At 42.3% G+C, this 27,548-nt stretch overlaps 1 protein-coding gene across 2 annotated transcripts in view; it reads left to right on the top strand.

Annotated features, from left to right (window-relative positions):
• MERTK (MER proto-oncogene, tyrosine kinase) overlaps positions 1 to 27,548 on the top strand; it is a 110,239-nt gene that overhangs the window by 2,396 nt on the left and 80,295 nt on the right. For both annotated transcript variants that reach the window (XM_044290337.1, XM_044290335.1), the window contains exons 2-4: positions 12,822 to 13,170; positions 14,900 to 15,000; positions 16,919 to 17,092. In XM_044290337.1, the coding sequence (XP_044146272.1) occupies positions 12,822 to 13,170; positions 14,900 to 15,000; positions 16,919 to 17,092 (624 nt within the window). The remainder of the gene's footprint in view (positions 1 to 12,821; positions 13,171 to 14,899; positions 15,001 to 16,918; positions 17,093 to 27,548) is intronic.

The following is a 27,548-nucleotide window of genomic DNA, read 5'->3' as shown; positions in this document are numbered from 1 at the left end:
TGTGCAAATAGCCTAAAGGGGTTGTCTTATCTGAGAAATTGGTGGCAAATCGCTAGGATCTGCCACCTATTTCAGATAGCTGTGGGAACTCGCACTTATCTCCAGAATGGAACCCCTGAAGTGCGCAGTGAGACTTGCTCAGCTATTTTCGGAACTCCCATAGACATCAATGGAGTGCATGCTGCGCATGTGCAGTGTGCACTCCTTTACTTTTGGGTGCCCATTCTGGAGATAGCTGCGGGTCCCTTTAAGATTTTTTTCCTGAGTGCTTTACATAGAGGTTCAAAGGTCTCCAGCAGACCAGTGTTTGCTGATCTGATCTCTTTAGTTATGGCTCCTTTAGGTTGGACTACTCACAGATTCTTGTTGTGCGACAGCTTCTGATGCATGTCTCAACTATAACTGGAACTCCGACACCTGGGAACACCTCAGATCAGCTTTTTGAGAAGGCCTGGTGTTCCTGTGAACAATGTCACTTGAATGGAGCTGTGCCCATGATATGTGGCCAATGGTCAGGACGACACTGGCCTAGGGTATGCAACGAGAAGGCCATGGGGCCTGATCAGCGGGGGTCCCGGGTGTCGGCCTCCACCAATCAGATGCTGGTGACCTTTCTAGAGGCTAGGTCATCAGTTCCAAATAGCCGGATAACCTCTTTAACTACCCCTCCCTGTGATGTGAAGGAAGAATGGTCTTGGGGCTGTGGTTATTATCATTGATACATACAAACTGTAATGTGGAAATGATATCAGCACTTATTTGTACATAAAGTAAAACTGAATCGCTTTTGGAAACACTGTCACGGTACTTCATGGTCTTACACTTTGAACTCCCTTTGTAAACAGAAGAATGGAGGGCTCTGTTTGTGTGAAGGTCTCGGCAGAATACCTTGGGAGCAGGTGCTGCTGCGACACATTCTCTGGACTGTCAGTCCTTTTACTGATTATTCTAGAAAACTACCGCTGTTCATTATATTTGTAGTGTGTATCCTGAGTCTCCTGGCTTATAAACAGAATGCCAGAACTGCAGTTAACACTGACACATTTACAGATAGAACAGTGGGTCAGAATAAATAGGGAGGACTTATGCCACTTTGCAAAACTGTGACATTATTTGACATTTAAGATCTATGGAAAGCGAGATGACAGAAGAGTGTAACACATGCACGAGTATACTATGAGTAACTCAGAAGCCCATATTTTGAGATAACTTTATGGATTTTATTTCTGGATACCTTGAAATCTAAATTCCTTAGAAACTGCCTGGCCTGTAATATAATTTTTTTTATAACTGTGTGCATTATTTTTTTTTTTTTTTTACATCAGCTAAACCACCCTTTTTCTAGCATATTTCCTTGAATCACCTACATAGGAGTATGATACTCCCGGGTAGGTGATACTTCATGTACTCATTAAAGACATATTTGCAAGTTCAGGAGCAGTTCCTAAGTTTTATTTATCTATTTATACAACCTTTTTGCAAATTCAGAAATATTAAAGGGGTTTTCTGAAAGTTTATAACTGATTACCCATCCTCTGGATAGGTCATCAGTATCTGATTGGCGGAGGTCCCGGGTGTTCTGTGAGTGCTGCCGCCATCTTGCAGTTTTGCCGAGGCCATGTGATGTCAAGTTTATCGTCACGTGGCCTAGGCGGAGCTCAGCCTCATAGAAGTGAACGGGGCTGAGCTGCAATACCAAGCACAGCCACTGTACAATGTACGGCATTGTGCTTGGTGAGGATGGGGAAGGCCATGGTGCTCACAGGGCACCGTTGCTTTCTCAAACAGCTGATCGGCGAGGGTCCCAGGTGCTGGACCCCCACCGATCAGGTACTGATGACCTATCCTGAGAATAGATCATCAGTTATAAAATCCTGGAAAACCCTTTTAAATAAGATCAGATCCAGTTAGGCCCATTGTGCAGGTTTCAAGTGTCCAGAACATACACCAGTCAGCCAAAGCATTAAAGGGGCTGTCCAGGATTTTTCTATTGATGCCATATCATCAGGATAGGCCACCAGTATTTAATCAGCAGAGGTTTGACACCTCAACAATGATTTTTTTAGGACATTTCCGCCGCTGGAATTTAGCACTTGAACTACACAGCTCCATCCATTGTATAGCGGACAGAGCTGGTAACTGAAGCGCTGGTCCTACTAAAATGCCAATAAGTTTATGAAGCCATAACTGGGTGTTACCAGTAGAAGGTATTTCTCTGCACAGTCTGACACTGTCTGGCAGCACTGTTTGGGCAGTATCAGATACACCGCCAACTGGTAACAACCAGTTGTAGCCTTATTCTTAAACTTTTAGCAGAAATAATAGAGGCATGACACAACATAAGAATAGATCTCAGGTACTCAACTGATTGACTGCGGTCTGAATCCAGACCACTGGTGTCAGCTGTCCAGGCCCCTACATGGGGGCATAACTGTGTGGGGGATAAATAGAGGGGGCATAACTGTGAGGGGGCCATCTAAGGGGGTAATAACCCTGTGTGTAAGCCATCTAGGGGGCATAACTGAGTGGGGGCCATCTAAGGGGGCATAGTATATGAGGAGTCATCAGAGGGATTCACTCTGTGTGGGAAGCCACTTAAAGGTTCATCATACAGTGTGGGGGCATTTAAGGGGGCATCATATGAGGTGGAAGGGGAGCATTTAAAAAAATATCAGACTGTGTAAAGGAAGTCACTTAGAAGACATGTCTTTGTTCTGGGGCATTTAAGTGGGACAACCAGTTTACGCATCACACATTACACTAATTCAATGGTACAACTAAGGGGAAGCTATATGTTAATTGATGACTTAATCACCTATACTTTAAATTACACAAACAGAGTGGGGATGGTGATTCTTATTAAAACGTAACTTTTAATTCATTCGATAGAATAAAGTCCCTAAATATTCATATTTGATAACAGAAAGAAAAAAAAGAGTGCATGATAACACAAAAGATAGTAAATAAAGGCGTGCATGGTGGCACCTAAGCTAACTGGTAGTCCTACCGTTTTGCTGGAGTCCTTCGGTTTCCATGGATATTCAGTAGATGTAATATTCCTGTGAAGAGAGCAGTTAAAGCTGGACAGGGGTATTGATGGGTTCTAGGTACCTAGACAGCCCTAATATATGGGTGCTAGCGTAGTCCTAGTGTCCTATTCACAGCCTGAAGATGCATCGCTGCGCTCACGAAAAGGGATCCTACTATCATTAGGCTGCCCTTTCAACGCTGCCTCTTCATCGCTAGGCACCCCGATACATGTGTGGAGCCTGGAACAGAGGCTACCACCTGTAAGGTATCAATGTGTCATTTATGTTATAACTGTGTGTGTTGATCACTGACTTACAGATACCAACACCATATGTTATTGTACTGTATTGCCCCTCTGTGTGTGCTCAATATTCCCCTGATGAGTTCTGATACGAAACATGCGTGTAGGGATTAGCTACACTAGGGCACAAAAGGGCCAAGTAGCAAAAGGGCAAGGTTCCCGACGGGGTCGTTCTTATTAGAACAGGTGCTCCGTGAAAAGGACTCTAGGGCTACGCTAGCACCCATATATTAGGGCTGTCTAGGTACCTAGAACCCATCGATACCCCTGTCCAGCTTTAACTGCTCTCTTCACAGTAATGTTACATCTACTGAATATCCAGCAAAACGGTAGGACTACCGGTTATCTTAGGTGCCGCCGTGCACCGCTTTATTTACTATCTTTTTTGTTATCATGCTTTTTTTTTTCTGGTTTCAAATATGAATATTTAGGGACTTTATTCTATCGAATGAACTAATTCAATGGTCTAACCATTTTTATTTAGACCTATCAAGAGAACAATAGAGCTATCATACTGTTATCCCAATTCTTCACCTACTATTATTATTGGGATTACCTTGCAGATATCACCTTCCTCACACAGCAGCAGTAAACTGACAATGTGTTATCTATATAGGAGTTTTATCTCTCAGTGCTGACTGCTACAAAAGGAAAATAGTTTATATTTAATTTTCAAAGGTACTGTATGTATAAGTACTGCCAAGATAAATAAAAAAACTGCTAAAAAATCTTTAAAAGTTTTCTATGAATATTCAGTTAAAAATACTCATTTCTGATGGAAGTGTCCCTTTAAATGCTAGGCTCAGAATAGTTTTGCTAACTTTTGCATTTGATGTGTAGGCAGTTAGGACAGAAGATTCTCGGCATTACAGCGATTAAATCCTTATCTACAAATGAATGGATTCTGTTGTTCTCTTTGACAGTTTCTTTCCTATTCAGATGTTAGCATACTGCGCATATTTTATCCATTTTGTGAATCCCAATAATGCCACTCTCACGCAACATGGATAATCAGTATTTTAGGTCGGTTTTTAAAAACTATAGCTATCAGTCGATCAAAAACAGAAAAAAATATGATAGAAACATTTATAGTATAGTTTTGTTTCATCTAGTCCTGATTTGGGAATCTGTCACCAGCGACCTTCCTATCAAACTGTTTGCATAGACACATATCTGTAGTTCACCTGTTTAAGGGCTCATTCACGCGACCATATTTCTGGGTTCGCATCCGTTTCTGGGGCTACAAAAGGTGAGAACGGCACAAGGCCCCACAAAAAAGATAGCGCATGTCCTATTCTTGATGGACAATAATAGACATTTCTATCATAGGGCTGGCCACGTGCATTCTGTAAAATACAGAATGCACCCGGCCGGTTCTCGTGTTTTGCGGATCCACAATTTGCGGACCGCAAAACACTTACAGTCGGGTGAATGTACCCTAAATCTCTGTATTTGTTTGAGCTGAGGATTTTTCTTACTATGCAAATTAGACCTTTGGTGCATTGAGAGCATCACCATTGCCCTTTTTGCACCCAAGCGCCACTCATTTCTGTGGTCAGCCCCTCCCTCGCTGCTTTGATTGACAAGGCCATGCAGCAGCAAAGCAGCCAGGGAGGGGAATGGGACCTAGGTGCACCTAGGCCATGTGACTGATGAATGTGATGTCACACATAGCCTAGAAAGAGTCCTAAGCACTCACAGACTGCTGCTGCCTCTTCATACAGCTGATCAGCTGGGCTGCCGGTAGTCGGACAACTGCCGATCTGAATATTGATGACCTATTCTGAGGATAGGCCATCAATGTAAAAATCCAGGAGAACCCCTTTAAGGGTACGTTCATGGAGAGTGTGTTTTGCTGCTTAAAAATAGCAACAAATCTATGTGGATTTTGCCACTGATTTTGCTGTGATTTTGGAATGGTTTCCCCTTCTTTATTGCTAAGGGTGCAGTTCGAAGCAGAAATTCTCAAACTGCAGATTTAAAAGAAAAAAAAAGGTGTCATTTTCCATGCAGATTTTTTTTATACTGAATGTGTATAAAATTTGATTAAATCTCATCTACTTTGCTCCTACTGTAAAATGTACCATATTGTCTACATACAAAAAGAAAATGTGTAGGCGGCACTCACCAATCGGTGCAATCTTCTTTTATTTCCTCCAGAGCTGGGTACATCATAGCTGAATACATAATGGCTGAGTACACACGGCTAAGCACATGATGGCTGGATACATAAAAGCTGAGTACATAAGATGGCTGGAGACTTACATACATGCAGTGCTGACACAGGTGATAAGGCGGCGGACGTTTCGCACCTCTTCAGGTTTTTGGCCTGAAGAAGCACTTTGGCGCGAAACACCATACTACTTTAGCATCACCCTCCCTAATGGGGCTCACGATCTAAGTCCCCCATCAGTATGTCTTGGAGTGTAGGAGGAAACCGGAGAACCCGGAGGAAACCCACGCAAACACGCGGAGAACAAAACCTAGGACCTCAGCGCTGCAAGGCACCAGTGCTAACAAGTTCACCATGCAGGTCATATAACTTGATAACAATATTTTTTTTATTACACTTAAACATTTTGGAGGAGATTTACTAACCTATTTACGCCACTTTTGTGGCATAAATAGGTTGCACATTTAGTCACATGGCAATTTTGTAGCAAAATGTGCAGCATTTCCCTCTTCACGCTAGTTTTCAGAAGTGGCCAGTTTTCTGATGTGAAGAAAGACTTCAATCTATTGATTTAAGTGTGTCGCACGGCGCAGCTGAAAGATGCGCCAAATATATGTGTGTGGGTTTGCATAAATTTGGCCCATCCTCTGGCAGCACAGGGGGAATCAAGACAGGCATACAGTGTGACGGTCTTGATAAATGTCCCCCATTATATATACATTTATATTTACACATAACTATATAAAAAACACAAATGCCATATATTCCTATATATATATCAAACACACAAGAACAGTATGCATGGTACCTGTGTGCATTATACATAGATATATATACTGTACCGATATACGGTGGATTTCCAAGATCATAGGGTTTTGACAAATACACATCTAATGTGTTTGGCTAGTTTTAAGGTGGCCTTACAGACTCAATCGATGTGACAACTATGTCTCCTGACTCGCTCATACACAAATAAGCTTGATTTGAGTGTACATGTGTACTAGCACATTGAATATAATGGTTCAGTGTTCTCTCCAGGTGCTAACTGTTCTACACACGGATAGCTCCCAGATGTGAACATTGCTTGTCTGAACGGGTCCTTAAGCGTGTTTAATGTACCTATGTATAGCCAAGACACTGAATCACAAGTCACTGCTCTGTGAATCTAGGCTAGTCTTGCACTGTGAAAGAAGCAGATACATTACCTTTGGCCTTCAAGAATCTAGAACGTATATTTCTCAAGAGAGTCACTGATAAGGAATCATAAAAAAAATTACTGTAATTTCAACATCAGTGGCCTCAGGAAGGGAAGGTCATTAAAGCATAAATCTGTTTTCTTCAGTTCATTATCTTTGGTTGACACTTCAGTCATGCAATGACATGTTGTAATGCAGACAATATTACATTATTGATAAAGGCCTGAAAATGAAAGTTGAGAATATCTGCCTATAATGGTCAACTTTGAAATGATATCACAGCAATGTCTGATAATGATCCAGGGTGGTTACCTTCTGACCTGGGATTCATATTTGCTTGCATTGTGCTGTACTTTCTGGTAGATTATCGGTGGAGATTTAATTTCTAAAAATGTACACACTGGCCCAGATTTACTAACATGTCCATGCCTAGAATCTGTAGAAAATTGGAGAAAATTGGCAGAATTTTGGTGCAATTAGGGTTTCTCAAAAAAAAAAAAAAATCATTTGAAAGGGGATGGGGCTACACTGGAAAGGAGCATGGTCTAAACTGAGATGTTTGTGCCAAAACTGACCCACAATTATAGCGTAAAATTCTGTCAAGGTAAGCTGAACAATAGTTGGTATAGACTTCAGTGATAGCTAACCTCCGGCACTCCAGCTGTGATGAAACTACACCTCCCTGCATGCTCCATTAATTTCTGTGGAGTTCTGAGAACAGTCAAGCAAGCGTGCATCTTGGAAGTTGTAGTTTTACCACATCTGCAGTGCCGGAGGTTAGCCATCACAGGCTACAGTAGGAGAAAAGTGTCCAGCCCTGCACCACATTCATCATCCAGCCTGAGTCCCTGTGATAAATCTGGTGTAGGTCTAGACAGATTGTCTTAGTTTACTTCATGTGTAGGCTTAGTAAATCTGCCCCACCATGTGCAAAGTTATAATTTGTACTGTATATCTAAAAGTGGAGATACATATATAATACAAAAAAAACAAGCACAATAAGCATGAATCTATTAACAGACTGGTACAGAGGGGACGAGTACCCTGCCAGCAAGGGCTTACAATCTACAAGGGAAGGTGGAATGGGACAGTAGATGAGGGTATCTGGCTGTGTGGAGGCAGTATACTTATTCCAGGTGGTAGGCTTTCCTGAAGAGGTAGGGTTTCAGGATGCTTTTAAAGTTTGGATCTTGGGGCAGAGTCTGATGTGCAGGGGTAGTGGCTTCCAGACTATGGGAGTGTGCGCGTGAGAAATCTTGTAGGCGATTATGTGAAGAGGAAGTCTTGTGAAGATTGGAGATTACATGTGAGGATGTATCAGGAAATTAAGACAAACGTAAGGAGGGGACAGGTTGACACAAGGCCTTATATATAGTTCTTAGTATTCTGAACCGAATTCAGTGGAAATGTGCCAGTGAAGGGATTAATAGAGGGAAAAGGCAGAGGACAAACTAGGGGAGAGGTGGATTAACTGGGCGGCATAGTTGAGGATTAGATTTAGTCAGGACCAGTCGTCCAACCAATGTGTATGGGGGTATCCCAACACCCAATGGTGGACTGGGAACCTAAAGTGGCCCTGGAAAAACCTAGAAGTGGCCCCATGTTGTTGGTGGGTCCAAATTGACACAAGGCAGGGCCAATATAAGTAGGCGTGTCAGAAATACTGTCCCAGCAGAACCAAATACAGTTGAATGCAGGAGGACACTTTCTTCTGCCACCTAGGTGCATAAGTACCAGATGCTCCTAGCTTTATTTAATGCTGAGAGCAACAGATAGCTATGTACCTTACTGGTGGACATGAGGAGGGCTTGGATGGCCCCCTGAGCATCTGCCCACTGGGTAATGTCCCTATAGGGCTGTTTCACACAAGCGGATGCCGTGGGTGACATCCGCTGCGTGAATGACAGCCAAGACCCGATGCGGACAGCAGAAGCACGGAGCATTAACATGATTGATAATGCTCCGTGCCTCTCTGTGATCTCTTTACTACGAAATCACAATGATAACTTTTTTTTTAATTAAGTAATTTTTTATTAGCAGTTTTTAATATTACAAACGTAAGGCCCCAACCCCCACATACCCTCCCCCCACAAACCATCAGTGTGATGCCCTCCATCTTCCATAGCTGCAGCATCCGGTTACATCAGTGCAATTGCATTCAAAGTACACAGGCACAAGCCCCATCCCTACAACATTCCCACAAAATATTGAAAGACAGTTTATGATCTTATAATCGAAGTTGGACCATACATCTGTCATCGGCCATACCCTCCCCACATTACATATCGCAAAAGCATACCATGTCTTCAGTGAGAAATCGCCAATCACCGAGCCAAATACGTACAATGATCGATAAAGCCCTCACACTAAGCCCAGACGGTATCTCTGAAGTTCCCTGGACGCCAACCCGGGGGCATCGATCCAAGGAGTCCAGAGCTTTTCAAATTTGGCCACGGCACCCCTCTTTCTATAGACCCCTCGTTCCAAGTTAAGTAACCAATTAATCTTAGCCACAAATTCGGTTTTACTAGGACTACCCTCATCCAGCCAATGTTGAGCAATCAGCTTACGAGCCATATACAACATTCTGGCCACTGCTATTTTCCTGGGCTCAGTGATTGGCAAGTCCTCCACATACCCCAATACACAGACAAATGGCGTCACATCCAGCGTAACTTCATACAGAGAGTCAATGAGATGCAGCACTGCGCGCCAAAAACCTTCCAGGGCCGAGCACGACCACAGCATGTGCAGCATACCCGACAATGATAACTTTATCTCACTGTGATTTCGTAGTAAAGAGATCATAGAGAGGCACGGAGCATTATCAATCATGTTAATGCTCCGTGCTTCTGCTGTCCGCATCGGGTCTTGGCTGTCATAGACGCAGCGGATGTCACGCACGGCATCCACTTATGTGAAACAGCCCATAGTGTCTATGGCCAGTCCACCCTGCCAACACTTTCCAAACCACATATATTTGGGGGAAGAAGGATCGGGCAGTTGGATTTTAACATGTCCGATACCTTTGTTCTTGTGGGAGCTGCCACCTGAGGTGTCTATCAGTGGCTTATACCCCTCTCCCTGTGGAGAACACACGCAGGCTGAGGAAGGGTATGCTGGAAGGTATAATTGTTAGCCAATTTATATTTAATGTGCATGGCCAGCCCTAGCCAACTTTTCATATGTTTGTGATATGAGCAAATTTTGGCAGGAGCACCTCTCCTTTTGTCTTATTGGTCAGTTGTTTTAATTACTAGTCATTTTACCTGCAGAATATATTAATGCAATATAATGAGATTACTTTATCAAGTTTTTCAAACATTGAAAGCCCATACAGCCTTACTAGTACAAAATGAAAGATATGGGACAGGTATTGTGCTTTAAAAAAAAATGTAAAGTGCAGCATTTTTCCTTTTTATTGTGAACTATGATCCGGCTAAAGCTTCATGCGCTCGTACCTTTACCCTTGCAGTTTGCATGACATGTATTTTATTACATATGACTATTACTCAGTGCTCTGGACAAACATTACATTAGTTTTTATACCCTTATAGAAAATAGTCTGTATTTACTGTAGTTGAATCATTTAATTTCATGTAATTATCTCAAATGTATCACTTAAAAAAAAACAAATGTGCTGTTTTGATGTGAAAACATGTTTACTGTGTGTTTAACCCCTTAAGGATCCTGCCATTTTTCACCTTAAGGACCAGGCCATTTTTTGCTAATCTGAGATGTGTCACTTTATGTGGTGATAACTTTAAAACGCTTTTACTTATCCAAGCCATTCTGAGATTGTTTTCTTGTCACATATTGTACTTCATCACAGTGGTAAATTTGAGTCAAAATATTTCATTTTTATTTATTTAAAAAAAACGAATTTACCAAAATTTGAAAAAATTTAAATTTCTTTGCTTTTAAAGGGAACCTGTCACCGGGATTTTGTGTATAGAGCTGAGGACATGGGTTGCTAGATGGCCGCTAGCACATCCGCAATATCCAGTCCCCATAGGTCTGTGTGCTTTTATTGTGTAAAAAAACCAGATTTTATACATATGCAAATTAACCTGAGATGAGTCCTGTATGTGAGATGAGTCAGGGACAGGACTCATCTCAGGTTAATTTGCATATGTATAAAATCGGTTTTTTTTACACAATAAAAGCACACAGAGCTATGGGGATTGGGGATTGCGGATGTGCTAGTGGCCATCTAGCAACCCATGTCCTCAGCTCTATACACAAAATCCTGGTTATAGGTTACCTTTAAAACAAATAGTGATACCTCCTAAAATAGTTATTACTTTACATTTAGCATATGTCTTCTTCATGTTTGGACCATTTTGTAAATTACATTTTCTTTTTTTGGGACATTAGAAGGCTTAAAAGTTTAGAAGCAAATCTTGGAATTGTTCTGAAAATTTCCAAAACCCACTTTTTCAGGTCTGAAGTCACTTTGTGAGGTTTACAAAAGAAACCACCCATAAGTGGCCCCTATTTTATAAACTACACGCCTCAAGGTATTCAAAACTGATTTTACCAACTTTGTTACCCTTTAGGTATTCCACAAGAATTAAAGGAAAATGAAATTCAGAATTTCACTTTTTTGGCAGATTTTCAATTTTAATCAATATTTTCCAGTAACAAAGCAAGGGTTAATAGCTAAACAAAACTCAATATTTATTGCCCTGATTCTGTAGTTTACAGAAACACACCATATGTGGTCGTAAACGGCTGTACGGGCATATGGCAGGGCGCAGAAGGAAAGGAACGCCATATGGTTTTTGGAAGGCAGTTTTCACTGGGATAATTTTAAGTTGCCATGTCACATTTGAAGACCCCCTGATGCACCCCATTTTGGAAACTATGGGATAAGGTGGAAGTTTTGTTGGTACTATTTTATGGTACATATGATTTTTGGTTGCTCTTTATTACACTTTTTGTGTGGCAAGGTAGCAAAACATAGCTGTTTCGGCACCGTTTTTATTTTTTGTTATTTACAATGTTCATCTGACAGGTTAGATCATGTGGTATTTTTATAGAGCAGGTTATTACGGACAATGCCAAATGCTCAGTTTTACATAATAAAGCATTTTTGAATTTTTTTTTACACACTTTTTATTAGATTTTTTTTACAGTGTTTACCTGATCATGTCATGTAATATTTTTATAGAGCAGGATGTTACGGACGTGGCAATACCTAATATGTATACTTTTTTAAGTTTTACACAATAATATCATTTTTGAAACAAAAATTAAGTTTTAGTGTCTCCATAGTCTGAGAGCCATAGTTTTTTTACTTTTTGGGCGATTGTCTTGGGTGGGGGAATCATTTTGGCACGTACCCCGATGCTGGCGCATACAGCAGGAGGCCGGCTGTCAGTGACTGCCGGACCCCTGTCTCTGATTGGGCGGGCGCAGCTCATGCACCAGCCCGATCAGTATGACTTACATTTACATCATGGGTCCTTAAGGGGTTAATGTGTTACACTATCTTCAAGAGCAGGAAACCCTTTTTAAAACCAGGCAGGGTGATGGAGTAAAAAAACTCACCTGTCACCAGCACTCAATTTCCAGTGACAAGCCCCTACTCTGTTTTCAGTCCCCACTGGACCCAAATTGGGGTGGTGCTCTACACCCACATCACCGCTGACAGCAAATCAATGGCCTTAGCGGTTGATGTGCTGTTCCTGCACGTGTCACTGCGGAGGCCATTGATTGGCTGGCAGTGCTTATAGATGGCATGTTACACTACCAGTTCAGTGGGGACCAAAAGCAGAGGAGAAGGTAGCCCGGCTATGGAAACAGGAGTGCTGGTGAGATTATCTATGGAACCACCGGAAATAGCTGAGCACTTTACTCAGCTATCTCTTGCATTCGTATAAAGAATGAATGGACCTGCTGCTTCATCGAGATGAGGGAATGGTACCTCTGTTCTTGGGATTGGTGAGGGACTTAGAGGTTGGACCCCCCCAGCAATAAGTGAATCATCCCCTATCTTGTGGATTGAGGATAAATTCTAAACGTTGTTTGCTTTTTATGCAAATTAGATATACAAACTCCAGTATTCCAGTATTGATCATTACTAATTATGAATATATGTATTATTTTTTTTCTATAGATAACTACATATTGGGAGAAAGTGAGAGACTGCATTCACCTACTTTAGTGGCAGAAGATGAAAAACACAGCCTTAGTTTAGTAGCAGACATGGGAGGAAGTCCAACTCCAAACACTGAATTAGCTCAGCCTTCCCAACAGATCAAATTTAACCCTACAGTGCAGAATATTGTTCTGTCTGAGCTCAAAGATGTTAGGTTCAATTGTTCCATTGAAGTTCCTCATCTGGATAATGGAGAACAGATAACTTGGTCGAAGAACGGACAGTTGATCTCCCACTCTGAACACATCTCCGTCCAGTCTTTTGAAATCCCAGATGGTGTGATGACTACAATTCTGTCTTTATGCAGGTGAGGCTCAGATATAGGAATCATTTGAATATACTGCTCTATTAAAATGTGACTTTTCTTTCAAGTGACCTTTTAGAATAAGCTGTTGTGTTTCTGTACATTGGGACGGACTGGGAACTTAAACTGGCCCTGGAAAAAAAAAACTAAAAGTAGCCGCAAGTTGTAGGCAAGTCCAAATTGACAGAAGGCAGGCAACACAACTAGGCAGGGCCAAAACAAGCCATAAGTAGGAAGGGACAACAGAAGTAGGTGAGGCCAGCAATACTGTAGTGCAGCACAAAATACCGCCACATGAGAACCAAATAGCACAGTGCAGCATAAAATAATGCCCTATCACCATACTGAGGACAATGATTTTTTTTTTAAATCAGATTATTTTTATTGAGATTTTCAAAGCATTTTATGAGACAAACAAAACAGTCCCCCTCCCCCCACCCAATACCCAAGCGTCCTAGATCCAGGTAGAGCCCCTCCAAAAGTCTATTCCAGAAAGAGTTCAATACAGAAATGTATCAGTTATACATTATAGCTGGACATCTGGCACATACACCTTAAGCACATATTGCATGTCATCAATACAAATATATCAGTACATTACATTGCAGCATAGCAGAACGTGTATACCACTCCACACCCCAGTAGACTATACCCTTTGGCAGCACACCTCCCGTACCTCCTCCCAGTAATCCATGACACCCCTGTCTCCTATGTGTGACCTCTAAAAATATGAGTGGAGCCGGGACAATGTGGATTCCAGTATCTATTTAAGCGACACTAGTCTACAATATTGTAGTGTTGCCTCCACCTTCCCCAAATCTTCTCATACTTTTTACTGTTTTTTATCTTATGGTACACAAAGTTTTCCATTTGTAACAGTGTGTGAACCTTACGAACAAGTTCCCCCACCTACGGAGGAATACTGAGGACAATGATACAGTTGAATTCAGGAGAGCACCTGTTGCTGCTGGCCAGGGGCATAACTATCTGATGCTCCTAGCATTAATTAATGCTGAAAGCATCAGATCGGTTTGTACCTGGTAAGCAGCCATTAGAAGGACTCATGGTGGCACCCTGGGCATTTGTCCACTGATAAATATTCCTGTGGGGTATTTGGCGAGTCCACCCCTGCTGTATATAACTGATAACCCTATATATGACTAATTTATGACTTGTATCCAGCATTTTCAGCAGCATTTCCTCTACATGCTCTGTCTCAAATAACTTGGCTCCAGAAAGCCATAGACTAGTTGCTGGAATGTCTTCCATACACTGCACACAAAGAGATCCCACTCCCCGTCTCTCATATACACTCATAAGCAGCAGCATGGACTTTATACTGCAGCCTGGACAGTGTTGCTGTGGATCCAGCAGTGGGGTGGGGTAGTAAAACAGTTACTAGTAACAACAACAGTGTCTGTTTCTGTGCTTCTCTTTCACTCTGCAGGTGGTCCCTCCTCTTCCTTTCTCTCCTTCTCCATGTACTTCCATAGAAAGCAGCTATAACCTGATACCTTAGAGAGCTGATAATTCATCTTCCTCTCCGCCTCTTTGAATAGGATTTTACAAATGAATTAAGAATGAGTGATCCAAATAAGAGGCTAGAAAGGGAAGAGGAGATTGATAAGTGAAGAAAGAGGCATCTTTTTTTGTAATAAGATATATTACAAAGGTTTTTTTTATCACAAATTGTACTTTTTGGGTTAATGCTGTTTTATTCTTTTGGATAAAGCATTACAGGTGTACAGAGGTCTGATAGTGGTACATATACTTGCAAGTTAACATTCAAGAATGAAGAAATAATTTCAGATCCTATCTACATCCAGGTTGAAGGTGAGAATCTTATTGTTTTTAAATCAAACAGTTTTTATTAAGGTTTTTTCAAATTACAACAATTCACAGAAAATACAACCCTAAACTATCCCCCTCCTCCCCTCCCTCTCTGTGCAGTCATATATTAATATGTAATGACAAGCCAAAGAAGAACTACATCTTTACAAAGTAAGAACTTATACCCAGTATATACCGATGTGGCAAGTTAAGTCGAGAAACATTTAAAGGGGTTGTCTGAGATTTTGATATTGATGTCCTATTCTGGGGATAAGTTATCAATATCAGATCAGCAGGGTCCGACTCCCACTGATTGAATAGACCGCAACTCTCCTGAGGATAGGTCGATATTAAACACCTGGAGAAACCCCTTTAATTGACTTTCTCAGTGGCGTTCAATGGCTTTTGTGATGTGATATCACTCAAGTTTAGAACTGCTCCATATGTGCATGAATAAATATATGGGAAGATTTATCAAACTGTTGTAAAGTAGAACTGGCTTAGTTGCCCATAGCAACCAATCAGATTCCACCTTTTATTTTCCGAATTAACTGTGAAAAATTAATGGTGGAATTTCATTTGTTGCTATTGGCAACCAAGACAGTTAGACTTTAAACCAGTTTGATAAATCTCCCCCATGGTCCACCATAAATAGGCAATTCTCCATAATCTAAATGTTTAATAAAAAGTAACACAAAGTATACAATTTGACTGGTACTGCACATAGTTTATTTGTGTTCTTATTAAAGAAGGCAATGCCAAACCCAGTTTATTAATGGTGGCCCCACTGTTTCCCACACTTAGCTAAACCCTCCTCTTTAAATACAATCCCTGCTCCAGCAAGATTATAGCGTTAGACATTCTGGTCAGTTCATCCAACACTGGTGGAGTAGATTAAAGCTAGTGTTTGGCTATCAACTTTTGTGTTTGATTAAGCACTTTAGCTATAGCCAATTGTGTCATACTGTCTGTATGTTCTGGTACATCACCCACCAACCTCAGAAGTCAAACAAGTGAAGAGAAACGTATGTATACGTACATATAGACAAAAAACTGACATGTATATCTCAAACCTTCCCTTTTGGACATTGCACCCATTTTTTAAATGGCATATGAGAGCAAGGTTCTATACTATAAAAGTAGCAATAAGCACTAAATCAAGACAAGACTGAAGTAATAGAGAGGATAGAGTTGTACTGAAGTAATAGAGAGGATAGAGTTGTACTCAAGTAATCTAGAGGATAGAGTTGTACTCAAGTAATCTAGAGGGTAGAGTTGTACTCAAGTAATCTAGAGGATAGAGTTGTACTCAAGTAATCTAGAGGATAGAGTTGTACTCAAGTAATCTAGAGGATAGAGTTGTACTCAAGTAATCTAGAGGGTAGAGTTGTATTCAAGTAATCTAGAGGGTAGAGTTGTAGTCAAGTAATCTAGAGGGTAGAGTTGTAGTCAAGTAATCTAGAGGGTAGAGTTGTAGTCAAGTAATCTAGAGGGTAGAGTTGTAGTCAAGTAATCTAGAGGGTAGAGTTGTAATCAAGTAATCTAGAGGGTAGAGTTGTACTCAAGTAATCTAGAGGGTAGAGTTGTACTCAAGTAATCTAGAGGGTAGAGTTGTACTCAAGTAATCTAGAGGGTAGAGTTGTACTCAAGTAATCTAGAGGGTAGAGTTGTACTCAAGTAATCTAGAGGGTAGAGTTGTACTCAAGTAATCTAGAGGGTAGAGTTGTACTCAAGTAATCTAGAGGGTAGAGTTGTACTCAAGTAATCTAGAGGGTAGAGTTGTACTCAAGTAATAGAGAGGGTAGAGTTGTACTCAAGTAATAGAGAGGGTAGAGTTGTACTCAAGTAATAGAGAGGGTAGAGTTGTACTCAAGTAATAGAGAGGGTAGAGTTGTACTCAAGTTATTTGCTTTTCCTTTAGGTCTTCCATACTTTATTCAACAGCCAGAAACCTTAAATGTCACTAGGAACACTCCATTTAATCTCACATGTGAGGCTGTTGGTCCCCCTGAACCTGTGGGGATTTACTGGTATCAAAACAGCACACGGATCAACAATGTTGCGGAAGTGTCACCAGCTGTACTTCATGTATCTGGTAAGTCCAATAAAAAGGAGAATGCTGAAAAACCTCAGGAAAGGTCTTCCATAATGTACATTAATGCACATTGTACAGAAAACACGAGTAACCTATTATACTGATATAAAAAAAAGAAATCTACTAGAAAATGGATGGGGGAACATTTTTGCTGCCAAGGGCCATATGGATATTTGTAGCATCGTTTGCGGGCCATACAAAATTCTCAACTTAAAAATGTGACTGCTGTATTTGGACTAACATATAATTGACTTAGTAAGTTACATAAATTGCAGTTCAATTAGTATTTTTGTAGGACAAAATGGCGCCTGCACTATATATTACAAATAGTACAGGCGCCATTTTGACCACACATAGTCACATTTTTAAGTTCAGAATGTTATGTATTTAGTTCTTTATTTGGCATTACAGGCAGCCAAGCTAAACCCAAGGGGAGTCCAGAGAGGGGTTTACCCAGCTTTTACTCTCCCTGCCACTGTACATGCCTCTTCCTTCACAACTAGGGGCGGATTGGGAACTTAAAGTGGCCCTGGAAAAAATACTAAAAGTGCCCCGCAGACCCCCCAGCCTCAGATCAGACCCACATCAGACCCCCAGCCTCAGATCAGACCCATCCCAACCTTAGATCAGACCCCCATCAGACCCTCCCCAACCTCAGATCAGACCCTCCCCAGCCTACATTAGCCTCACATCAGCCCCTATCAGACCTCCCAGCATCCAATCAGACCTCAGATCAGACATTTAAAAATAAAAATAAAATTATCTCTCCAGCTCTGGATGGTCTTCTTTCCGCCACGCTGTACTGTGACCTGACAGTGCACAGCGTCAGGTTATAGTTTGCGTCTATATGCACTACGTCTTGACACGTACCGAGTGGGGCCGGAAGAAGACCAGGTAAGGTGATGACAGCCAGTGTAATGCTGTTCTCATCTTCTTGTGCCTCCCGCATGCTAATGACCACTTCCATAATCAAAGTGGTCATTAGCATTTTCATTATGTGTTCTGTCAGGGGGTTGGGAGCCACATGAGATGATCCTGCTGGCCACATGGCCCGCGAGCCAGAGGTTCCCCACCCCTGCACTAGAATGAAGGGGTGATGATGCAGAAGCCTGTATTCTACTTGCATCTCCTTCAGGACAACTGTTCAAGTAGAGCTCTTCTGTTCTAAGTCATTCACTGCCATAATCCTAGAGTTACAACTTTTTCAATTTTCCACCAGTGTAGTGATAGGAGGGCTTTTTTTTTGTAGGAAGAGTTGTAGGGGGTCATTTACTAACCAGAAACACACCTATATTAGGAGTATTTCTGGCGCAGATTGCAGCGCAAAGGTCCGCAATCTGCAACTTTTCCCCACTCACGCCAGGTCTAAAAAAGTGGGCATGGTGGGGAAGGGGACTAGCCGGCAGGCCCATCTCATTTACCATTTTCTCCGCCTGGTTTAGGTGAAGAAAACGGACTAAATGTAAAACAGTAAGGAACATGTCTTACATTTAGAAGCAGCAGTGGATCTGCAGAAGTTATATAGAGGCCAGCACCTCTACATAACTCGGGTGGATCTACCGCAAGCTATGGGGGATATAAAGACCGGCGTAAAAAATGTTGGACTTAATAAATGACCCCTGTAGTTTTTATTGATATTGTTCCATGGTACATATACTTTTATATAATTTTTGTTGGGTGGGAAATGGGGAAAAAGACAAATCTAGCATTTTTTTCTTACAGTACGCAAACAAACAAAAAAAAAACAGAAGTGTAGAAAATGCTAGCTTTACAAAAATGCAGCAAATCAAATTTGTTAATCTCATTCACCTTGCTGGTACTATACAATGCTGCAGATTTGCTGCTCGAAAAACTGCAATAGCAAATCTGCAGCGTATCCACTACGTGTGAACACATATCACCTACATGTAAACACATACTCCAAGAGTGACTTCCTAATGCATATTTTAAAAAAATATGACTTCCCTCCCTATGGCACTCACCGATCTCCGTGCTCCTTCATTTAAACTTTGTGGTAGCGCTCAGGTCAATACACGATCCAATCCCTCTGACTCTTTGTGCAAAATACGGAACACCCATACACTGCACAGATATTATATCCCTGCTGCACCTCTGTCACAAACTGACTGTAATTGGAATGCCCTCTTGAATAAATAAGGGCAAATTGTGGATTACTCGTGCTTTTTCTGCATATTACAGTACCAGCAAAGTGAATGAGAACTGGGGCAAAATCTGCATCAACTCTGCACAAAAAACTACAAGGTTTTGAAACCTGCACTCTTGTGCATATGTACCCTAAGACGGCTAGCTAAAAAAGCTCAGAAGACCCGTGTGCCATATTGTCACGGATGTACTGAGACATACAGATGTTCCCGCCACAGGTGGCAGGAGATCTGTGAGACTGGCAACACGTGTTGTTTCTGGTTCATGCCACAGCTTCTTTCCCCAGATGTGGCTATTGTGGTCATTTTACCTTCTCTATTTATTGTTGTTTCTCCCACTATGCTTTGCGGTTTATAGCTTCTGTTGGACTTGTGGTTAGCTTGTGTTTGGTTCTTGGCTGAGTTCCTGGTGCTACCAAAGCTTCATTGAAGATAAGTGTTTCCTTTACCTTTTTGTATTTTGTTTATATATGTGTGTGTTGCCTTTCCCTGTTGTTTGTCATTAAGCCTGAGGGAGACTCCTGTTCGTCCATTCCTTTGGAGGAACAGGTAGACTCAGTCCTGGGTTCTCTAGGGTGAGATAGGATTCTAGGTATCCTGTGTATGAACTTGCCCACCTTTGGGGCCTGTTCATACTGGTAGTATGTCAGGACTAGAGTTAGGGTTTTCTCTAGGAGGTGTCCATCTTCCTTCCCTAGTTTCCAGGCCTTATTCCGGTATCCCCTTTCCCTCCTATGCTTGGTGTGGTGTTTTCCTCCCACACACGAGCGTAACACATATATGCCAGGCTGCAGTTTCCAATTTAGCACCCAAACAAGATGTTATCTGTGAACACCACCCAACTAGGGTTCTGTATGTTCTGTATGTGCTTATGTGAGTTTCCATTTCTGTACCTCAAAAATATATAATTCATTTAATTAAGTTTCTATGAAATAGTCCCCACGGTGAATAGGTGTGAATGCTGTAGCTATAGGGGATACAGAGGTTGCAGTCGCTACCGGGCCCAGGAGCCTGAGGGGGCCCAAAAACCCTTTTGCCACATAAGAAGATACCATTATTATAGAAAGTGCATGCAGGTCAAGTTACACCTCTGGCTTTAGGGAAAACGTTAGGTCAAGAATTTGGCATGTGGGGGTTACATTTTTGCCTTAGGTAGTAGGAAGGCTATGTATTTCCCTGCCACTGGACACAAAGCACTGAGGGAAGGGGTGCCCAAGCTGAACTCCTGCACTAGGGCCCATGAGCCTTTGGCCTCTTGCACACGACCGTATGGCTTTTTCAGTATTTTGCGGTCCGTGAATAACGGATCCTCAAAAAACACGGATAACGTCCATGTGCATTTCGTTTTTTGCAGAACGGAAGAGCTGGCCCCTGATAGAACAGTACTATCCTTGTCCGTTAATAGGACATGTTCTAGCTTTGAACGGAACAGAAAAACGGAAATACGGAAACGGAAGGCATATGGAGTACCTTCAGTTTTTTTGCGGATCCATTAAAATGAATGGTTCCGTATACGGAATGCATTAAAATCGTTCATGTGCAAGAGGCCTTTAGCTACTCCCCTGGGTGTATAGTCACCACAACCTACAAAGAAGTGCCTTTTTTTGCTTGCTGCGATATGGATTGGCAATCTGCTTAGGGGAAAAACATGACAGTAATCTCATGCTGTAAATGACTTTAAGGTGACAAATATTGTGCTCCTACAATGCAGCACCCTATGATGTTATCATAAGGGCCAAGCACAGGGTCAACATCAGCACCGGCAAGCTTTATAAGATGGTAAGGCCAGCTGGGATTGGGGAGCCCATAGCAATCTAAGTAAACAATAGGTAGACTTGTGAAGTCAAAGGTGGCGCACTGTGGCCAAAAGCTCACATACACCTAGAGCTGGCCATTTCTGAAAATCTCAAGTTAGGAGAAGTGTGCACAGACCTGACCTACGCTCAGTGGAGTAATCCTTTTCTTTGAGCTGCGAAAACATTGCGATTTATGACTTTAGTATAAACTAAAACCTCAGTAATATTGTTCTATCAGTAACCACACCAGTTCATAGATAGAGCCTGGTATTCCTGTGCAGAACCTGTTAACTCCTTATGAGTTGAGGTACCCTTGGGAATGCTGGTTTGGTCCACAAATTGGTGGATTGCTGTGTGTGTGGTTACATAGTTCACTTTAAAATAAGCCAGGCTGCAGTGTGTGGCAGTATTACTTTTCTTCAGATTTTCAGACGAGTGCCCTCTCATCATGTGACTATGTTTTCCATGTTTATAGCTAATCCTACTCTCTCACGATTTGCTAGGATTTCAGATTTAAGCTTCTTAGGAATCCCTCTGCGTTTACTGAATATAACAAGAAGGCACATTGACGGAAAACTTATTTTTGGAGTCCCATGCAGCATATTAAAGGGATTCTATTGTCTGGAGACTTGTGCTCTGACTGAAATAACTGAGCAATGTCTAGTGATTTGGCTTTGTATACCCAAAAGGTGACAAGAACATATACGGTATATCAGCATTATCTGCATACAGTGATACCCTGTACATTACACAGAGCAGCATGTTCACTATGGCATAATACATACTTAAAAATGGCAAAACAAATGGCTTACAAAGTCAGTAAAGGAGCCTATAATGATTCAAGTCTAATGTTGGTGTAGGGCGGGGTTGGCACCTCCGGCGCTTCAGGTGAAACTATAAGGCTGGGTTCAGACCTGAGCGTTTTACAGCGCGTTCCTTGCGCTGTAAAACGCTCAACAGGCAAGAACCAATGATTCCCTATGGCAGTGATGGTGAACCTTTTAAAGGCCGAGTGCCCAAACTGCAACCTAAAACCCACTTATTTATTGCAAAGTGCCAACAAAGCAATTTAACCTGAATACTATAGTCCAATATAGTATATCCTCTATGTACTTTATTATTTAGCTATAATAGCCTGCCTACATTCAGTGCGCTGCCTGTGCTGTTCATAGTGCGCCTGCGCTGATGAATGGCAGGAAAAGTCTAAGGCATATTGTACACCATAGACTTTTTCCAGAGTGCAGGTGTCCACAGAGAGGGCTCTGAGTGCCGCCTCTGGCACCTGTGCCATAGGTTCGCCATCACTGCCCTATGGGAATGGTTCTCACCTGAGCATTTTACAGCGCGTACGATCGCGCTGTAAAACGCCCGACGCCCCAAGAAGTACAGGAGCTTCTTTGGGGCGTCTTGTCGCGCGTTCCCGTACATAGACTTCAGCGGGAACGCGCGACAATGGGCGTTCGCTTGTCTCTGTATGCGCGATTGTAAACGCCCGTACAATCGCGCATACAGAGCGTACGTTCAGTACGCTCAGGTCTGAACCCAGCGTAACTCCCAGCATGTACACTTGCTCAGCTCTTCTTGGAACTTCCACTGAAATGAATGGAGCATGCTGGGAGTTGTAGTTTCAGAACAGCTGAGATGCCAGAGGTTGCTCATCCTTGGTGTAGTGGCTTTAGTCAGTATAAGTGTCCATTCACACGTCCGTAAGTGTTTTGCGGATTCCGTAAATTGCCGATCCGCAAAACACGGACAATTGCATTCTGCAATTTGTGGACCGCACATCGCTGGCACTATAATAGAAAATGCCTAATCTTGTCTGCAATTGTGGACAAGAATAGGACATGTTCTTTTTTTTTGCGGAAACTGAAGCAAGGAGGCGGAAGTGCGGATCCGCAAATGCGGACAGCACATTCCGACCCCATTGAATTTTGCGGACTCATTTTGCGGACGTGTGAATGGACCTGTAACGGAACTCCTGGCACCCCGACTGGGTACCTCCGTCGAATGATGCTCCTAGTGCTTTCCGAGGACTTCAAGCACTTCACTTGACACCGTACGCACTGCAGACCTCACGAACCGCCGAAGCTTAGTTGAGGTCTCACCGTCTCCTACCCACCCTGGACCTAGGACAAGGCTCCAGGCTCCAGTGGGTGAATCTCTCCTAAAACCAGAGAGCAGGAACAGCTCTTACAAGAGCTAGTAGTTATGCCAGGGGAGTATAGCAAATCTTCAGTGTATAGCAATCCCCCAGTGTCGATCAGTTACCCAAACACCAGCCTCAACATGGTAAAGGGTAAAACAGGAACTCTTTATTGAGGGCTACCCGCCCGTATTTATGCAGGTCCCCATCTTACATCTTACAATGCAACATTTCATTGTATTGTACATTGGATTACATTGTATTGTACAGTGACAATAAAGGCATCTTATCTTATCATCTGGTGGACACACCCCTCTGGGACCAGAAGGAAGACTGTGACACAGGACAGAAATGCAGCAATTCAGGATACACAGACACAATACATCCCCACAGTGCATCATGGTTTCCTCCTCTCTGCCCTGGAGACACCCGAGGAGCAATTCAATTATCTCTCAGGACAAAGGGAAATCGCCAATACACATGTGGAGACAACAGGACAGAAATCACCATTTAAACATACAATGTCACAACCCTTACAGTAAACACAGACATTTAACATATCCCCAGATAGCTCAAGTCTGAGTGCATATTATTAGGTGAATGGCACTCAGGCTACACGAATACACTAAAATTAGCTATCTGGGTACCCTCACATAACATACAATAAAATGCCAAAGACAGAAAAATACATTAACTTATATAACTATGCCGCTATTGCATAAAACCGGTGCATACAACATGGGACCATAATCACATGGTAAGAGGCTGGCACGTAGTCCTCTCCAAGTACTCGTGGCAACCTCAAAAGAGGGGAGTTTGTCACAGGACCCTTATTCTCCTTCTTAGAATATCAGTCAGGAAAACAGATATGATAAAAAAACATAGTCCCCTTTTTTATTTGCATGTGCTTTTGTGCATTGCCTATATAGGATGGTGTACAGTTGGGATACATCCACAATATGCAATGGATATATTCAGTCAAAAAGGAGCTATCTGCATGAATGAGCTTGCAGGGGGTTTACTCGTGCAGCAATGGCCCGTAAGCGATTTTCTGTTTTTGCGTTTTCATTTTTTACTTACTGCCTTCTTGGAGCCATAGCTTTTTTATTTTTGTATTCACATAGCCATATGAGGACTTGTTTTTTGTGGGACAAGTTGTACTTTCTATTGGCACCATTGAATATTGCATAGGATGCAGTGGGAAAAGCCAAATGTGGTGGAATTGGAAGAAAATGCAATGTTGACACAGTTTTATGGGTTTTGTTTTTACGCTGTTCACTATGCAGTAAAACTGACTTGGTGATTCTCTCGATCAGTACGATTACGATGATAACACATTTGTGTGGTTTTTATTGCGTTTTAATACCCCCCCCCAAAAAAAAATCGCCATATTTTGACTCATAACTTTTTTGTAGTTATGTGTACAGAGCTGTGTGAGGGCTCATTTTCATTTGATCTGCACTATATATTGATACCATGATGGGGTGTGTATGACTTTTTCATCACTTTTTCTTAAAATTTTTTGTGTTAGGTGAAGTGACCAAAAAAGTTTAATTGGCCATTTTGACTTATTTTTCTGTTTCGCTGTTTGCCGTATGGGAGTAATATTTTGATATCTTAATAGTACGGGCGTTATCGCACACTGCGATGCCTATGATATTTCTTTTTTTCTTTATCTATTTTTATTTTGGGGAAAGGGGGGTGATTTGAATTGTTATATTTTTTAAATATTTTTTTAAACTTTAAAAAAAATTATTTACACTTATCCATAAGGAACTTGAATAAGCAATCTTTAGATCATATCATTCAGGATTACAGAGTCTGCCGTAAACACCATTCGGCTCCCCCCGATCCTCGCCGGGGGGAGCTGGTACAGAAGTGCGCACTACTGGGTTTTTGCACTCCCAGATGCCGTGGTCACATTTAACCACAGCATCTGAGGGGTTAAATGTCTGCAATCTGCATTGCTGCGGGTCATTGACATTAAACCCGGGTGTCTGCTGAGTGAAATAGCAAGCACCCAGTTGCTATGGCGCCATCTATGAGACCCAACATGTGACTAAAGAGTACGTCACATGTCGGGGAAAGGACTTGGATAGCAGAGATATAGTAGGTTAGTATAGTTTACAGTGATTAGCTGCAAAGTTATAAAACTGCCCTGATTCACAGAAATTGTCTGCTGTATGCAGAGTCTTCGGTGTATTTCTATGAAACGCAGCTTCCTCACTGCTCACCCCTGCTTCCTGCTTGGGAAGAACCTATCACAAGCAGAAGTCTGAAGCTGCATCATATAGGAATATGTTCATCCTGAATAGAACCAATAAAATATTGATATTTATTGGTATACACTAAAAAATAAATCACAGTACTGAACTGTCTTATACTATTGAATATCAGGCTGTAGTAGGGGCACAACGTAGTGCTTCCATGGGTTTCCGATCCGTGCTTCCATTCCGCACCGGACCGAATCTCGCGGATTGCAGACCCATTCAAGTAAATGGGTCCACAACCGTGATGCGGGGTACACACGGCCAGTGCCCGTGTATTGCGGACCCGCTGTATGCGGGGTGCACACGGCCATGGCCAGGCAACGGGCTTGTGCATGAGGCCTAAGGGCTTATGCACACGGCCTTAGTTTCGGTCATGCACTCGACCAGGATCTGTGTTTTGCAGATCCGCATGTTGCAGAATGGCTGTGTGCAGGAGGCCTAAGGCCCCACGGCCTTAGTTTCGGTCCGCACCCAATCTGTAATTTTTGTGGTTTGGATGTGGGCTCATTCATTTCAATGTCTGTCCTGCGACCTCATTCACACGAGCGAGTATTCCGTGCGGGTGCAATCGTGATGCAAATGCATTGCGCCCGCAGTGAATCCGGACCCATTCATTTCAATTGGTCTGTGTACATGAGCGTTGGTTTTCACGCATCACTTGTGCGTTGCGTGAAAATTGCAGCATGTTCTATATTTAGCGTTTTTCACGCAGCGCTGGCCCATTGAAGTGAATGGGGCTGCTTGAAAATCGCATCGTATCCGCAAGCAAGTGCGGATGCGATGCATTTTTCATGGATGGTTGCTGAAAGAGGTTGTTTGTAAACCTTCCGTTTTTTAGCACGAGCGTGAAAAATGCGCATTGCACCCGTGTGATAAAAACTGAACAAATGAACGTAATCGCAAACAAAACTGATTGAACTTGCTTGCGAAATCGCACATTTTTCACTGAACGCATCCGGACCTAATCCACTGACGCTCGTCTGCAAGGGGCCTAACTCTTTTTAAGTTGTGTGTGACTCATGATGCTGGCTGACTAGTTGGGGTATATTGGATTACCTGCAGTATGTTGACTTATAACGGTATTCTCCTGACTGTGTATGGCTCTCATCTTTATTCACTGTGTAAATGCCACAGACATTCACTAAAAGCACAGCATGTACCGGAGCGGACAATGCTTCATGTCATTACGTTTATTGAAAAGACTTTCTTGATGATAAGTGCACCGTCTCTGTACTCCTTCCCCTGTGGATTCACAAGTCATTTGCTAATGTTTCTTCCTATAATATTTACAATGTGACTGCTGGGGAAAGAAGGACACAGCAAAGACATTTGAGCCCATTAGTGTCTTAAAGACGGTCATTCACAGTTTACACACTGTTTTTGACAGCTGACTTTGCATCAAAAACCGACGGGTGGTCACCTGTAAACTGCCTCCTATTGATTTCAATGGGAGGCCACAGTTCATGGCCGGAACATGCTAAAAAATGACAATGTCGCAGCAATAAACTTCAGCAGCGTGAACTGCAGTGTGACCTTCCATTGAACACAATGGGAAGTGGTTTCTGTGTGATCACCCGGCTGTTTTTGGCATGAAATCTGTCAAAACTCTGTTGAAATGGCCCCTAAAGCCTCATTCACACGTCCGTGTTCAAATCCGTGAGCAGGTGGTCAGTGATGCATCCGTGAAGATGTCCGTAAAGGATCCGTGTTGGGTCCATGTGTCAGTTTTTTGCTGTCCGCGTTGCATCCGTGTTTCACTGACACTAAACAGCTGAAAAATAATTTTCAAAGCATCTCTTCCTAATGATCCGGTTTTCACTGACCCATAGACTATAATAGACGTCGTGGCTCCGTGAACACGGACAAAATAGAGCATGGATCCGTGCTAAAACGCAGATGTCTGAATGCACACATTAAAATCAATGGGGACGTGTGCTGTCTGTGGAGAACACGTACAGTACACGTCCGTGAAACAATGAGGCTTAAGGGTGGTTTCACATAAAAAGCCAGAGTCCTTCATTTCGCCGCCCTCCCTTTCATTAGAACCGCCTCCTCAGCCAGATCGCATCAGGTTATACCTAGTGC

Source organism: Bufo gargarizans, chromosome 4 (assembly GCF_014858855.1).
Source record: "Bufo gargarizans isolate SCDJY-AF-19 chromosome 4, ASM1485885v1, whole genome shotgun sequence".
Lineage (NCBI taxonomy): Eukaryota > Metazoa > Chordata > Amphibia > Anura > Bufonidae > Bufo > Bufo gargarizans.
This window is presented reverse-complemented; position numbering and strand designations above follow the sequence as displayed.